Source organism: Schistocerca cancellata, chromosome 8 (genome assembly GCF_023864275.1).
Source record: "Schistocerca cancellata isolate TAMUIC-IGC-003103 chromosome 8, iqSchCanc2.1, whole genome shotgun sequence".
Lineage (NCBI taxonomy): Eukaryota > Metazoa > Arthropoda > Insecta > Orthoptera > Acrididae > Schistocerca > Schistocerca cancellata.
This window is the reverse complement of record NC_064633.1, coordinates 494,367,968-494,385,542: the sequence shown is the minus strand read 5'-3', so window position 1 is coordinate 494,385,542 and position 17,575 is coordinate 494,367,968. Positions and strand designations below refer to the sequence as shown.

The 17,575-nt window shown below is 43.3% G+C and overlaps 1 protein-coding gene across 8 annotated transcripts in view; it reads right to left on the bottom strand.

The window, feature by feature from the left end:
- Positions 1-17,575, bottom strand: part of LOC126095759 (transcriptional enhancer factor TEF-1) — a 759,916-nt gene that overhangs the window by 344,993 nt on the left and 397,348 nt on the right. For 4 of the 8 annotated variants that reach the window (XM_049910557.1, XM_049910552.1, XM_049910553.1 and 1 more), the window contains exon 2: positions 8,062-8,106. The exons of the other annotated variants lie outside the window; for them this stretch is intronic. In XM_049910557.1, the coding sequence (XP_049766514.1) occupies positions 8,062-8,068 (7 nt within the window). In that variant the 5' untranslated portion in view covers positions 8,069-8,106. The remainder of the gene's footprint in view (positions 1-8,061; positions 8,107-17,575) is intronic. 8 annotated transcript variants of the gene reach the window in all.

Sequence of the window (17,575 nt, the reverse complement as noted above, 5' to 3'; positions counted from 1 at the left end):
AGGATCTATGCACCCAAATTGCGTGAAAATGTAATCACATGTCAGTTCTAGTATAATACATTTGTCCAATGAATACCCGTTTATCATCTGCATTTCTTCTTGGTGTAGCAATTTTAATGTGCAGTAGTGTATTTTTTCTAGTGTTCCCGGTTAGAATCGCTTCTTATAAAACTATATACTCTTATTTCAATGGCGGAAGTATCTTGAAACATAGATTTAAGTAAGATTTTATACAACTGACAATTATGTCATGTTCACCTGTATGTGTGTTAACTGACTTGACCAACAGCTGTAGTTACATGACGAGTGTAACGCAGACAATCACGTACAGGATGAGCCAGAACTCCACTGACAGACTTACAGAGGTGGTAGTATACACAAAAACAAGAAAAAAGTGTCCAGAATACATGGGCTCTAAAATGCATACCTTCAGAGCTGTGGGCATTTATTCATATTCGTTACTGTGAAACATCTCTTCTTCTAAACAAGTGCTCATAGCTCTTATGGTATGCATTTTAGAGCCCACGTTTCCTAGATCTTTGTTCCGTATTTTGGTCCATACTACCACCTCTGAAAGTTTTTCGGAGTTATGGTTCACCTTGCATATGCTTTGTGTCGCATAGGTACCTGAAGATGAGGCAATATTGTCTTGAAATCGATAGTATATAATTATATGAGATAGAATATTGAAAACACAGTTGCAAAGCAATTGACTTTCAGTAGAATAAAATGAGGAGAGGTGACAGAATTTTTCCCTGGCGGAGGAAAGGTATCCAACCGATGGACGCTGTCTAACTCATCTCCAATCCAGAAACCGCAATCTTCTAGTGGGAGCAAGTTTCACATTATAGCAAAGACGCCCCTCTGCTGCCCTGCTTTTCCAACTTTTCTTTCCATGAGTTTTACACTGGCCAGTCCCATTAATGTGACCAACTGTCAAAAGCCACCTTTTGTAGTGCGTACCGCTGCGAGACGTGCAGGGAGAGTCCACGAGGCTCTGGAAGGTACTGACAGGGACGCTGAGCCATCCCGACTCCAGTGCCGTTTCCAGCTCGGTTGAGGATTCACTGCGCAAATAGCCCGAACTATGTGGTCCCACACATTCTCCACTGGGTTTAAATCGGGACAGTTTCGTGGCCAGGAGTGTGCGGTAAAGCCAGCCTGATGCTCTTCGAAGCACGCGCGTACACTGTGCGCTGCGTGCTATGTTGCATTGTTCTGCTGGTAGATGCCATCGTGCCGAGGAAAAGCAAGCTACACCCAGTGGATGACACCGTCTCCGAGGATAGATACATACTTGCGTTGGTCTTCCAGAATGACAAGATTAACTAAGAAAAGCCACGAAAACACTCCCATTGTTGCAGGGTGTCTGTTTTCAGCCGTTTCACGCCTTATCATACCTGCCAACCTTCAAAAACCAAAAATCAGGAGATTCAGTTTTAAAAATCAGGAGAAATCAGGAGATATGAAAGATCAAAAAGCTGTGGCTCATTTTTGTATACACCTAAGACAACTGAAAAGTTTTCCTTTAAGGCGCCACAAAGCTATATAATGTCTAAAAAAACAACATATAGAAACATTGGAAATACCCAAAATGTTGATTCCGTAACCCTTATTTGTAGTTTCGCCCAGCTAATTGCCGTTAGATTTGGATGTTTTTTAGCATTAGAAAAAAAGTATGATTGCCGTAAAACAGCATCCACCATACTGTTTTGTGACACACATGAAAACTGTAAAAATAAGCTTGCCAACTGGTTTCCTCGACTCGATAATGCACGGAAACTGTTTCGAAAATTGTTTTAAGAAGACGGAGTTATATTTTTTGGCCATGTTTAAAAACAAAGCCCCGAATCAAAACACTACGACAATATGCATCAACACACGTCCAAGCAGTACACTGTGCACTACCGGACACGGGTACATCTTCGACAAAATGCGCGGGAAAGAGGAAAAATAACTATCGATATATAAATCGCGCGCGACTTCCTGATTTCTATAAACTTCGATACGTATCGGTTAAGGTCGACTAATACGCAACGAATTCCGGCAACAATGAACAGCAGTCAGCATGGGTTATGAACCAGACGCCTGCTGCGGAGGCCCATACGCAGCAACGTTGAGGAGACACTGTTGGTCTCCCCTTGGTTCATCTGGATGGTCAGTTGCTCTACAGTTGGGCGTCGTTTCGCCCGTGCGCGTGTCCGCAGCAGTCGTTTATTCCTGTTATGTAAGACCGTGGTGCACCACAGTTGCTTCGGCGCCAGTTTTGGCCATGCACAGTATACTTTAAACATAGCGGCCCGCAAACAGTTTACAACTTTTGCCGTTTCGGAAATGCTTCCACCCTTGGACCGAAAGCCAATGATCATGCCCTTTTGGACGTCAATTAAATCGCTCCGTTACTTCATTACGACGACGACTGCACTGTGTTGAGCGTCCCCCGGCGTGCTTTATGTATCTTCAACTGACAGTGCTGCCAATTTCTGTCTGTGATTGGTATTACACGTTGTAGTCGAACATAGGCGGTAGTCGCATTAATTTGACTGGACCGTGTATTACGTCACGTGAAGTCACAGAAGTGTCGGATAAGTTGAATTCAGGGATGAATAGGATTAAGGGTCCGGTGCGCATGGCGTCATTTCAAGAGGGATAGGAGCGAAGGTATACAGAAAAGTTCACCAACATTTCATTCCGTTGTAATTGAAACGCTTTCCCTATTGTATTTGTGAGATGACGATGTGGTCCCTCCTAATTGCTGGGGTGTTGAGAGTCGACAGTAGAAGTAGGAAGTCATATTTCACCAGTAGACTGTGCAGCCCGAGCGCCCTGACGAAATGGAGATACTGCAGGATGACCACTATCTTTGTAAGTTATTAATGTTTAGTGTTCAATTTTTGCAGAGGATTTGTACGTTGCACAAAGCTTGTAGCTGAAATAAAGTAAATTCGAAATGCTGGTTCGTTCGGTGAACGTAGTAGGGAAGCTTTCCTTTTAACTGGCAATTACTATTCAGCAGTGCACTTTGTATTTCATTAGAGAAACGATAACTGCCCGAACAAGTTTTTTCAGGTCAGGTAATTTCTCAACAATTAAGAGCTCCTGACTTAGGAATTCTACACACGATTGCCTTTTTACATTCATTTCTAAACAGTCTTGAAACCGACGATTCAGAAACCTCTGCCTTCTGCCTTCTGCCTTCACTGAGAGCCTTGTCTTAAGTAGACAAATAGTTTACGGAACTAACACCAGCTCAAACTCCATCATGACGACGACCAGATGCAGTTTCGAGAGGGTTTGCATCACTTCAGTGGTATCTGATTTGAACATAGAGGAATAGTTGCGAAACCAGAGGGAATGAAACTTTCCTGTAAGTTAAGATATGCATCTTTTTAAATAAATTTCGGTTCCGTAGCCTACGGGCGGTTCCCACAATCATCACTGATCTACTTATGTTTGGCTCCGTCTCATCAAAGGAACTGACACTACACTGGTGACGTTAGTATACGATTATAACCTACTCACTTCGTTTCGTGTGCACAAAATGACTGTTTTGTTTCAATGCAACTCCTCCATGAGCCACTTTATTTACTGAATCTTTTATCCTCACAAAATTAGGGTCATGAAGCACACACTTACTTCTTACCAAACAGTTTTCTCATTTTCCACTGCATTCGTTACAATACGCCTATTATAGGAGATACTAAATCTGATATGAAATTCAATACTTGCAAATAATTATGACATAAATAGTATAAACAGTAACAGTTTTAGCAGAAGAAAGTTTAATTTCTGCTATGAAATGTGGAATAATAAACACAAATTACAGCAGGTATATTTAAAACCTGGGAAGCAGCAACGAAGAAGGAATTTCATATTTTTTTATTTTATGTAAGGAGTTCTCAAATCAAAAGATACGAAACGTCATAACAATCATAACGATTGAAAATTACACATGTTTCCATATGCCGCCTGGGGAAAATGTAGTGAGAAAATCTAGGGACGTCAAATAGCGTCCGGCGTGCGCATGTGTCACCAACCCTTTAAAAAAAAGTTAACGCCGTGCCCTCAGCAGGCAACCTGATGCTCTCCGACGTCCCATATCCGATCCAAGATTTGGGCTCGCTACAAACTATCTCAATGTGAAACCACTTCAACTCTAACGAAGAACTGAAGGCCACCGTGGAGAACTGGTTCCTGTCACAGCCACAGGAATTCTGGGAACAGGCAATCCCTTGGCTCGAGAAGCAATGGAATAGTTGTGCTCAGTTGTCTAATGATTACTTTTGAATAAACACTCCAGTTATACCCTCAGTATTGTTCGTACCTTTTCTTTTGAACATCCCTATTATATGAGCAGAGTAGTACACTAGACATGTGCAGGCCAAGCTGAGATGGGCGCCAGACGCTCACAAGTGCAAAATATGTATACAAGATGTACCATAATTAGTAGCGAAAACTGACACGGATTGCGGCTACGAACCGCCACTGACTTCAGTGTCCAATATTGTCCTAATTGATATGAATGATGCTTATCTTAACAAGAAATACTATACTACTTCAGCCCACTAGATTTTACAATTCGTTTTCCACATGTCATGGTTCAAATGGCTCTGAGCACTACGGGACTTAACATCTGAGGTCATCAATCCCCTAGAACTTAGAACTACTTAAACCTAACTAACCTAATGACATCACACACATCCATGCCCGAGGCAGGTTTCGAACCTGCGACCGTAGCGGTCGCGCGGTTTCAGACTGAAGCGGTTAGAACCGCTCAGTCACCGAGGCCGGCCCACATGTCATCCTGCCTTCACTTTATTTACAGAATGTCTTGTATTTGTTTATAAATTTTCAACTGCCCTTATGGCAAATTTTGTGATGTATAACAACTTACTGGTGAATTTTTATCACATGTAACATCCAACTTAACGCAGCTAAATTATGTCTTACGTTTAACGTGACAATGTAAAATCAGATTTTTTTTGTATTCCATCCCACTTTTTCCGATGGAAAGTGGAATGAATTGTAAATTATAGAATTAAAAAGTTCCATTATTAAACCAAAAAATAATTTATTCTTTCATTATCATTACTCAGTTTAATAGCTAGCAAATCTTTTATTCACGGTACGATACTACAATATGTCTACTTTCTTCTGTTTCCACGGAACGCTTCTAGAGACTGCAGCAATTACCTTAAACGGAAGTTGTTTTTTCTTTTCATATTTAGCATTGGAATAAGATTAAGTACTTTATTTCTGTTGCAGAGTATTGTTTGTGATACTCATTTTAAAATGAAAAAAAAAATTCACGATCAGAAAATTCCGAGTTATTTTCAAAGGTCTTACTAAACGCCCCAGGAAAGGGAAGAAGGAACACAGAGTTTAATGTCCCATCGATGTCGGGTCATTAGAGACGCAGCAAAACCTCAAAATGTTTTAAGGGTGGGGAAGGATATCGGTCGTGCCCTTTCAAAGGAACCATCTCGGCATTTCCTTGGCTGGTCACAGATGCAAATCCTCATTCTTCCGAATGCGAGTCCAGTTTGTTAACCGCTGCGCCATCTCGCTCGGTCCCAAGGAAATGCAACTAACGTCTCAGGAGGAGGGGGAGGGGGTAGTTGGGGATGCCAAATGATATGTCGCTTGTGTGGAAAAATATTTTCGAACCAGGCCTGGGTGAATGAGAACTTGTCTACGATTATGATAAACGATCTGTAATATAAGATACTGATGTTTCCGCGTATTGAACCGACAACGAAGCGGCCACTGCGATAATTGAACCTGCCTCGGCGAAACCATCCTAACTGAGCGCATGAAGCACCGCCCTGGTGAAACAGACGGTTGTTGCAGATGTAATGCACACAAACATTCATTGCCACTACTGTCTTCACTGCTCGTAACTTGCTGGCGGTGGGCGTGTTTAGTTTGCTTGAACCATCAGTTGACACCCACGACGGCGCAGCTGTTGAGAACTGGGAAGTGGCGCCGAGCGCAGGCGTCGCGTCGTTCCGGGAAGCAAAGCGATGCCGCCACCCGCTAATGAGCCGCTTCCGCCGCCGCCAGAGGCGCTGTGTGCGCTCTGCCGTCACAATGGCGCCGCGCTGCAGCTGCATCAGACGGCGCGCGCGGCGCTGCCGGAATCGCTTGTGGTGGGCCCATTTGCAGCATTATCGCAACTTCTTCGCCGCCTGTGAGGGAGTTGCTCGAGCGTTGGCCCTTACATTTCGCTATTATCTGATTTCTTGTAATGCCATCATTAAACCTAGTGCTTTACCACTGTTTACTACGTGCTGGCTGTTTAACTCTGCTCCGTTCCCCTTATCAACAAACGGATCTTGGCAATTGTGAAGGAAGTCGATTGTGTAGCGGGCACTAACCACCATAGTGTGAACGGTAACGAGTTAAATTAGAAAGCTCTGCGTAACGTCTCATGGTAGGAGGAGGAATAATGTCGGTCGTGATCCGCAGACCGATGGGTGTCGTAACACAGTGCACTGCCACCAAAGAGCCAACGACTGGCTGACATGCAAGAAGACAATGTAATATTGCGCACGTATCTACCAGTTTACATGGCCGTTACTGTAAGCAAATGGAATATGGTCGCTTATCGCAAGTCTTACACGGATTTTAAGCTCAGCAATCACATTCAGGTTTTACCATCACTCGTCATGTCCAACAGAACGCTGGATTCAAAGTGCAAGGAACACTTAAAAAGCAAAATCCGTTCTGTTGGAAAAGAAGGTCATGCCACCAATCAGGAAAAACTTTTCTTTGTTCAATGACGCCATACATAAGTGTACATTCAGACAGCTGTGTACTGACTCTCCATTACTACACCGTAACATTTAGTGAATCGAGTAATATTTTACGTTCATTGCATTGAGTTTGTACGGAAATTCGTAAAATGCATTCTACAAGCGCGTATAACCGCGAACAGTCGCTGTGCAAGACGGTCTTACCTCCATGCTAACAGTTGTAAGACCAGATGCTATATGAAGAAATGGTGAGCTTTTTTTGTCCATTCCTTCGAACTACACAGAGCAGAAATATCACTAAAGTAAATTTTAACGGTCAAAGGTACTTTTCGATCTCACGTCACCAAATCAATTTTACATTCAATTCAAACAAGCAAGGAATCAAATTTCTTTCTCCTTTCCGTTCAGCGGGTGAAGGTAAAAAATTTAACCACGTAGCAGTTGGCTAGCAGAAAATAAATGAAGATGTCAAATGGGATATCGAGTTACAGACATTCGGAAAGAGCTGTCACTTTTCGTAACAATACCATACATAATAACTATTTCGACTAGTGCTTTGCACATTACATTACATATAACTACGACTATTTTTAAAATAAGTATTTTTAAGCGCATCGCAATTATATTTTTCAGTTGAAAGCAAAAGCATGTTCCATTTGGCTCCTTATGCCAGGATTTCGACGGAGGCAGGCAAAAAGCGCGATATTTTTCTACATAGCAGAAGAACCTAAACCTTCAATTCTATAGCACCTTGCCATGAACAGCGTCGAAAAAAAGGGAAAGTATCAAAATACATTCTATAGTGACTGTGTAGGCGTGAACTTTGGATGATCCTTCCACTTGATTTTAATCTACATTAACACGATGAGTATTGTTTGCTCCGTAAGAAAGGCACTAGCACGATAAAACAGTCCTTACTTTTCACATTTCTTCGATATCACTTTGATTAGTATGGCTTCATACGATTACACTCTTACACAGAACAGGTCCGAATACGATTACACTCTTACACAGAACAGGTCCGAGTTTTTAAGAGACGCTTATACCAATATTCTCAGTTGCACACTTAGGAGAAAGAAACAGAGGAAGACAACACATAGTGTTAGCTGTTATATATACTGAGGTCAATAGGTCAAAACATGCCAAACAGACAGGCACTAACGTGTCTTTAAAAAAAAAAGAGAGCTATTCACAACGTTACATAGTAAATAAACATGAAAGCTGCGGTGACATGCTAATCCAACAAGACGAGACCAGAAAGAATTATTATTCATTTACAGGAGTTTTAGTCCAGTGTTTTACTTACAAGTCATGCCCGTTACAACGCCATCAAAACAGCTACGACACTCACCTGCAACAAAAAAAAACCTTGTGTCAAATGCATATACATTTCAAAGGGGAAGGCGCTACAGAATAAAAACCTTCACTCTGCAGCGAACTGTTCTGAAACTCGTCAGTTTTAATCTTACAGGAAGTTTCAAAAGAAACCCAATTCTCGTACTAACATATAGGATGCACATCAAGTCCGGGAACATTTTCAATTATTTATTGTACAAGAACTAAACATTGTACAGATGACATACATATTGCATTTTGAAGAGAAATTCAAAGTTTTTTTTTATAAACATTCGATATACGAACCATGAGTGATCCGGCAGACGTCAATACAGTAATCGAATTCTTGCCGCCGGCGGGGTGGCTGAGCGGTTCTAGGCGCTACAGTCTGGAACAGCGCGACCGCTACGGTCGCAGGTTCGAATCCTGCCTCGGGCGTGGGTGTGTGTGATGTCCTTAGGTTAGTTAGGTTTAAGTAGTTCTAAGTTCTAGGGGACCTCAGAAGTTAAGTCCCATTTGAATTTTTCTGTGGCAGTCGCTTCCCGTAGTCTCTCCCGGAGCTCTGCCACATCACGTGGTAGAGGCGGTACATACACCAGATCTTTAATGTGTCCCCACAGAAAACAGTCCGGGGAGACCATTTCATGAAACGGCTGTCCCCTTCTGTAGCACGGCCGACCCATCGATGCGGCAGCTCCGTGTTCAGGTACCCACGAACTTCACGATGAAGTGGGGCGGAGCCCGATCATGCTGAAAGATGAACGGAGAGTCCGATTGCATTTGAGGTATCAGCCATTGCTGCAACATGTCCAAGTAGGAATTTTAAGTGACAGTACTGTCGGCGAAGAAGAATGTCCCGTATACCTTTGGGGAAGCACGCTCAAATTCAGTACATTCGTGTGGATGCTTTGCACCCCAGATTTGACAATTATGCCTGTTCACTTTCCCATTAGTGTGAAGAGTGCCTTCTTCGCTAAAAATTAAGCGATCAACAATACCATCCCATCATAATTCAGTTGCTGCAACTGCGAACAAAACTCAACACGTCTGTCTTTGTCGCCGTCATTGGGCTTCTGCACAAGCTCCAATTTCAATGGTTTCATAGACAACTTCTGTCGCACAGGACTATCCACACTGTCACTGCAACCTTTTGGAGTTCACGGGATGCACGACACACCGATTTCTTTGGACTCCTTATGACTGTCTCTCGTACCCACTCCACATTCACTTCACTCACAATGGGACGTCCGCTTCTCTCTGCCTGGAACAAGGAACCCGTCGTAACGAATTTGTTGTGCCAGTGGTAAACGGCCTTCCTTGTTGGTGGCTTCTTACCGTACTTGGTTGTAAACATCCGTTGAACAGCTGTAGCACACTTGTTTTTGTCGAACTCCAACACACAGAAAGTTTGCTCCGCACCTGAACTCGCCATGTTTGCGACTAGCGCTGGCTATCGGCAAATTACCAAACTACGTTGTGGCGCTATACATGAAGAAAAAAGAAATTTCTTGTGATGGATGCGTTTGCCGCCTGACTGGTTGTAAGAACCATTCCGACCAGAACAACGAGCCTATTCCCAGACTGACCGTACCTGCAGCCAACAACATATCCGACACGGTTCAGAAAAGTTATATTAGGCAAGGAGGTATGGGAGAATCTGGGAAGAAAGCAAGAAGATTCACCACATCCTCCCCTCCTCAAGAACTCAAACCTGGATCGGCGTCTCGCTTCATAAAAACTATTCCCGACTGCTCGACTGCTATACGTTTGACTGGGAGAACAGTGATGCGCGCTACCCAAGTGTTGCTCCGTTTTACTGCAACCACACACGCGTCTGTTCACAACACTGACCCCTGTCTCACACTGCAGTAAGGGATTATTAATATTCTACACTGTTTTCATGGCAATTACCCACAGCGGTGAAAAGCAATCTTTCAGCTCGCAAACAGCGGAAATTCATCATTGTACGATTACGCTATTGGCGATAAATCAATGGAAACATTAGCAACAATCGTCAGGAGAGATCTTAAGTGGAAAAATTACACAAAACTAGCACGTGTCAGTTTGCGTTTCACTGAAAGAATCACATGAAGAAATTTATAGGCCCGTAGAATGAAAACGAGACAGATGGAAAGAAAGTACGCAAACTATTTATTTATTGTTTCAAAAGTAATCGCCATAAGTGTTAATACATCTATCGCACTATACAAGATGGTTAATGCCTTCAAACGAAAATGTTTGATGTTACGGAAGGAACCGTGATCGTACCCAGGCGAGCAGCTCTTCGTCCAAAGCGAATCTACGGTCAAGGATCACTCTTCACAGATCCTAAAATATCGAAATCGCATGGGGAGTGATCGCGAGTGTATGGAGGATTCGCAAGGGCTTGACAGTGAAACTTGTGCAGCTCACTCGAAACAATCTCAGCAATATGTGGGCGGGCAACGGCAAATATTTCTCCGTGAGGGGAATGACCGTATTGTCTCACAGTGAGGTAAATGTACTGACAGTTATGACGATTAATTTTTAAATAAAAAAGTTTGTTTACTTTTTCCATCTGTCTCTTTTTCATTTAATTTGCCCTTTGCAATTAATTCACGAAAGAAGTGGCTTATGAAGAAGTGGCTTATGACGAAGTGGTTTGTATCTTTTCTTGAATTCCTTGCCATTTTTGAGAAACTTTGCGCTACTTTATTTTTCGAATATTAACTGTAAAAAATATTAACGCTTTTAGTATCGTGTTCGAACATTATGAGTTACTAGAAGAGAACGGTCTATTGACACACAGTCAACATGGATTTAGAAAATTTCGCTCTTGCTAAACACAACTAGCTCTTCACTCACACGAAGTGCTGAAGCTATCGACAAGGGATTTCAAATTGATTCCGTATTTCTAGATTTCCAGAACGCATTTGACATTTTCTCACAAGCGGCTTATAAACAAATTGCGTCTTTATGGAATATCGTCTCTGTTATGCGACGGGATTCGTGATTTCATATTTCCTAATAATTGACGGAAAGTCATGGAGTAAAACAGAAGTGATTTCTGGCGCTCCGCAAGGGAGTGTTATAGGTCTTCTGCTGTTCCTTATCTATATAAACGATTTCCGAGACAATCTGAGCAGACGTCTTAGGTTGTTTATCGCCTAGTAAAGTCATCAGAATATAGAAACAAATTGCAAAATGATTTAGAAAAGGTGTCTGCATAGTTTTAAAATCGGCAATTGACCCTAAATACTGGAAAGTGTGAGGTCTTCCACATGAGTGCTAAAAGAAATCCGTTAAACTTAGATAATACGATAATCAATCAAATCTAAAGGCCGTAAATTCATCTAAATACATAGGAGTTACTATTGCAAACAACTTCAATTCGAAAGAAAATGTTGTGGGGAAGGCGAACCACAGACTGCGATGTACTGGCAGAGCACTTAGAAACTGCAACAGATCTACTAAAAAGATTGCCCCCACTACACTTGTCGATCATCTTTTGGAGTACTGCTGTGCGGTGTGCGATTCTTACCAGATAGGATTAGCGGAGAACATCGAGAAGGTTCAAAGAAGAGCAGCATGTTTTGTGTAATCGAGAAATCGGGGAGAGAGTATCACGCACATGATACAGGATCTGGGACGGATATCATTAAAACAAAGGCGTTTCTCGTTGCGGTGGTATCTACTCACGAAATTTCAATCACCAATTTTCTCCGCTGAATGCAACAATATTTTGCTGACGTCGACCTACGCAGGGAGAAAAGATCATCACAGTAAAATAAGGGAAATTCGAGCTCGCACGGAAATATCTACATCTACATCTACATCCATACTTCGCGAGCCACCTGACGGTGTGTGGCGGAGGGTACCTTGAGTACCTCTATCGGTTCTCCCTTCTATTCCAGTCTCGTATTGTTCGTGGAAAGAAAGATTGTCGGTATGCCTCTGTGTGGCCTCTAATCTCTCTGATTTTATCCTCATGGTCTCTTCGCGAGATACACGCAAGAGGGAGCCATATACTGCTTGACTCTTCGGTGAAAGTATGTTCTCGAAACTTCAACACAAGCCTGTACCGAGCTACTGAGCGTCTCTCTTGCAGAGTCTTCCACTGGAGTTTGTCTATTATCTCCGTAACACTTTCGCGATTACTAAATGATCCTGTAACGAAGCGCGCTGCTCTCCGTTGGATCTTCTCTATCTCTTCTATCAACCCTATCTGGTACGGATCCCACACCTGTGAGCAGTATTCAGCAGTGGGCGAACAAGTGTACTGTAACACACTTCATTTGTTTTCGGACTGCATTTCCTTTGGATTGTTCCAATGAATCTCAGTCTGGCATCTGCTTTACCGACGATCAACTTTATATGATCATTCCATTTTAAATCACTCCTAATGCCTACTCCCAGATAACTTATGGAATTAACTGCTTCCAATTGCTGACCTGCTATATTGTAGCTAAATGATAAAGGATCTTTCTTTCCATGTATTCGCTGCACATTACACTTTTCTACATTGAGATTCAATTGCCATTCCCTGCACCATGCGTCAATTCGTTGCAGATCCTCCTGCATTTCAGTACAATTCCATTGTTACAACAGCTCGGTATATCACAGCATCATCCGCAAAAAACCTCAGTGAACTTCCGATGTTATCCACAAGGTCATTTATATATACTGTGAATAGCAACGGTCGTACGACACTCCCCTGCGGCACACCTGAAATCACTCTTACTTCGGAAGACTTCTCTCCATTGAGAATGACATGCTGCGTTCTGTTATCTAGGAACTCATGAATCCGATCACACAATTGGTCTGATAGTCCATATGCTCTTACTTTGTCCATTAAACGACTGTGGAGAACTGTATCAAACGCCTTGCGGAAGTCAAGAAACACGGCATCTACCTGGGAACCCGTGTCTATGTCACTGACGAATAGCGCAAGGTGAGTTTCACACGATCGTCTGTTTCGAAACCCATGCTGATTCCTACAGAGTAGATTTCTAGTCTCCAGAAACGTCATTATACTCGAACATAACACGTGTTCCAAAATTCTACAACTGAGTGACGTTAGAGATATAGGTCTATAGTTCTGAACATCTGTTCGACGTCCCTTCTTGAAAACGGGGATGACCTGTGCCCTTTTCCAATCTTTTGGAACGCTACGCTCTTCTAGAGACCTACGGTACACCGCTACGAGAAGGGAGGCAAGATGTAGGTGTTCGTGTTTTCCGTCTGCTGTTCGAGAGAAGAATAATAGAGAATTATTGTGAAGGCGATTCGATGAACCTTCTGCCATGCAGTTACATGTGATTTGTAGAGTATCCATGTAGATGTAGACACAGAACTACGGGTTCGTTTAATATGCGCGAGAAGATTACAGAGACGCTCATCAAATTCCAGCAGAAAACGCTACAGGACATGGTTCTGCCTTCACGAAGTCTTCCAAGACACTACTTCCTCTCTGATACATTTCGCAAAACGAGCACGCGATAAAACTGAAGTCTTAGGGAGACTTACCAACTGTCGTTGTTTCCACACATCATTCGAGAATGTAACAGGAACGACGGGGGAGGGGGTGTTCTGATACCAGGGGTAAGAAGTAACTTCCGCAGAACAACGCGAGATGTATTGTGACGTATAGATGCAGAGCAGTTGTGAAACATGGCCACTTCAGAAGTAACACCACCTCCCGCTAACAGCCTAAAATAAACGATAACCGATTTTAGCAATCCACATAAATCGTTCGTTCCCTTTGGCTACGATGGCCTTGGCAAAATACGTACATCTAACTTAAGAGTGCCCAGATATACTTATATAACGTAGACCAAGTTGGGTTGTTGGTCGCGAGGTTACTAGGTCACGTGGAGAAGACTAGTCGAACGTTAACTAAGAAGTTTGCTCGACCGGAAGACGCCGGCTCTAAGAATTCCAAACGGTGTTAAGTGGAGGAAGACGCGCCGGGGTTTCCGGCGCTTGGCGCACAGAGGAAAGGCGACTATTCTGGGGACGCCGGCGCTGGTAATTTATCGCGCACAGCCGCGAGTTACGAGATTAGCCGGCGACGCTGCCTGGCCGAAGACGAGGACTGCGTCCACGCCCCACACTGCTGCTGGGGCACCGCTGTACGAGTAGTGCAATATTTTACGATCTCCACCACGTATAACATGTCATATCACGCTATCTGAACGAAAGAGGCGGAAGGAAGATAAGGCTTTCACGTCGCGTCGACGAGGTCATTATTTTGGAAAGGGGAAGACGGAGAATAATCGGTGGTGTCCTTCGAAATAAATGGCAAGCGATTCAAAAAGACAGAACAGATTTGAACTGTTTATTACAGACAAAGTACGAATGATAGTTAACACACTGCAAATGTCACTTGATAACGTTGCGCTGTTGTTTGTAGCAACATAACGATGACACCACAACAGGAATAATTGTGTGTGCTGGAATTTGCGCGAATTCATTCCACTGGTGAAGTGCGTTCCGCTGTCGATTCAGCAAGAACCCACCTCTGCACAAGCAGACATATGATTGGCATACAAAATTCTTGCATATGTAAAGCTAAGAACACAGGTCGGGCTCGCACGTCTGATGAAAATGCCGAGTGTATTCGAGATGCGTTCAGACGGAGCCTGGCAGACCACAAACTTCAACTTCCTCAAACAACGGTGTGGCGTGTTCTGCAAGACGCCTACATGCAAAGCCTTACAAGTTGCAGTTATTGCAACAACTCCGTCCCCGTGACCATAACAGAAGGATTTTTCATTTCAGTTCTCCAGGATATGGGAAAGGACACTTTTCCCTAACGACTCATCTTTTTGGAGGAATCGACATTTTATCTATCGGCTAGAATTAACGGCCATGATGTAAGAACTTGGGAGTCACAAAATCTTGGCGTCGTCGTCGAACATGAGAGAGATTAACAGAACCTTTCTCTTTTGCAAAGGAAACTGTGACAGGAATGTCATACCCGAACGAGTTGCAAAACTGATTGTTTCCTTAGGTTCACGAAGATTCCAATGATTTCATTCTTAATCATGACGGCGTCCTACCTTACTTTGACTTTGAAGTGTGGCTTTATCTTAACGCCACCATACCACGGCGTTATCTTAACACAACCATCCCACAACGTTAGATTTGAAGAGGTGGACAACAAGGTATTGTTCATTGTTTTTGGTATCGCAGCTCACCAGACCTCATACCTCGCGAGCGATTTTTTTTTTTTTTTTTTTTTTGGAGGGGGGGGGGGCACGTAAGAGTGTCTTTGTCCGGCCTATGGCAATTGCTCTTCAACAGCTGAGAAATCGAATTGGCGAAGTTGTCGATTCAGTAAACAGGGACCTGTTGGTGTTTGTGGAACGAAATGGACTAGTGTTTCGGTTTTTCTCGAGCGACGGATGGTGCTCACTTTGTGCGTAAGGCGCAATGTCTGAGCGAACACGAAAGTTTGAACCTTCCTCTATCCAGTGACATATCTTTTATACTTCGTTTGTAATAATAGAAATTGTTTTAGTTATTGGATCTCCCTGCATATTGCTTCCTTCTACGTATAGCTTGCGAAAAGACCATGAAGATACGTTTAGAGAGATTCGAGCCCACTCGGAGGCTTACCGCAACGGTTCTTCCCGTGAACCAGACGCGACAGGAACAGGAAAGAGGGGGAAGGGACAATGGTAAAGTACCCTCCATGACGTAGAAAGAACTAATCCTGGCATTCGTCTTGAGTGGTTTAGGGAAATCTCGGAAAACCTAATAAGCCGTCGTCACACGAGACGCGTTGCTCAGCGCGAAGCACACCTGAAGGGGCGTCCGCCGTGGTTGCTGTACAGTCTGAAACGGCCTGCTGCATCTCACGGAACGTGCTTCTCAACGTTATTTGCGTTATTAGCGATTGAATAGCGAATAATGCTATACAGCGGTCTGACATTCATACTAGTATAAGTTTTCGTTAATTCAATTGAACTTTCATCCCAAATGAGGTTTTAAAGTTAATGAAGTTAAAGTATAAATTCTGTGTCAGTTTGCGCATCAATAAGGCCATATTCTCGATCCCTCTGAAATAAGTCCTTCAACAAACAGATTTCAAGATTCTGATTCGTTTCTTAATTTCATTTGAACGGAAGAGGAGATCTTTTCTAAACTGCTCACTGTCACTGAAAGAGAGATTTACGCTCAAGATACAAACATATGGCAGTTCATTAAAAACAGGAGGTATGGTGTTTATATTTAACACAAAGTTTCATAACAGCAAGAACTTTTAGTGTGTAACATATATGTTTACTTTTTTGACATACGCTGGCTGTTACTTTAAGATTTCTGGCCACTAGGGAAACATTCCAGTCGTTCTCCTTCGCAACAAGAACTGCAACAACTATACTACATATAATAATAAAATCGATTACTGCCGGTAATACTTCCATTACAGTAGTAAGAGAGACCCAAAATCTTTTAGAAAACAAAAAATGACAAATGGAAGTGGGTAGACGCGCTGCTACCTTGCGATTCACAGCTCACGAAGCAACCAACCGTGCTACACCTTCAACATAGCAGCCAGACTTCCGTGTATGAGGTACAGTATCCGAAAAATGTGTGTACAGCTGTCATTATTTGATATTTAACTATGACACTTTGTACCAAAACGACGTGCTTTTGATGAATAATCATCGTGCTGTAGCACTGCAACGGTATATTTTCGTAGCACAACAATCATCGACTACATGTAGGTGTGTGTCTCTCTGGTATAACAAATCGTAGCTACAATGACGACTTTTCGAGAGATCGTTAATTTACTGATGCTTTGAAACATCTTATATTCATACCATGTACTCTATGATAAAGAAAACCCACCAAATACGTAGTTTAACTCAACACAATATGTGGCTCCTCAGTTCTGATTGTGAGGTAAAAACGGTGTCACATATCATTGGCCATGTTCCTCTCCACGAGGCCAAAACCTGACTCGGCTGTCTTCATTTCTCGCCCCACTGTGTCGTGGAACACGCAATTCCACGCTGTGACATCACCAGCTCCTCGTCCCGTATGGGGGTCGGCTTAAATCTGAGTGGCCAGACGAGGATTTAATCCGCCGTCCTCCCGAATGCGAGTCCACCGTCTTACCAAAGCGCTACCTCGCTCGGTGACCCACTTCTAGGTACAGTGCAATGAATAGGCTAAGGAGGCGGGTAGGCAACAATGATGCTCATTTTTCACACTGATCCACTTCAGTTTTCTGTTATGTTGTGTACTCTACTGCATTTTCCGTATCGATCCGGCGGCCGCCAAAATCTATAATTCGTTGGTCTCGGGACTCTTGTTAGGAACCTACGTAAGCAGCCACGTGTAGAGAACGAGCGAGCGCGCGGGCCAGCCGGCCGGCCGCGGGGCCGGAAATTCCCCGGGGCCTGGCAGACCGATTCTTCGAAAGCAGCCAAGGCCGAACACGGCTGGGGCCGCCTCATCGCAACTGCACCGGGCACAGGCGCCTGCCGGCTGGGAAC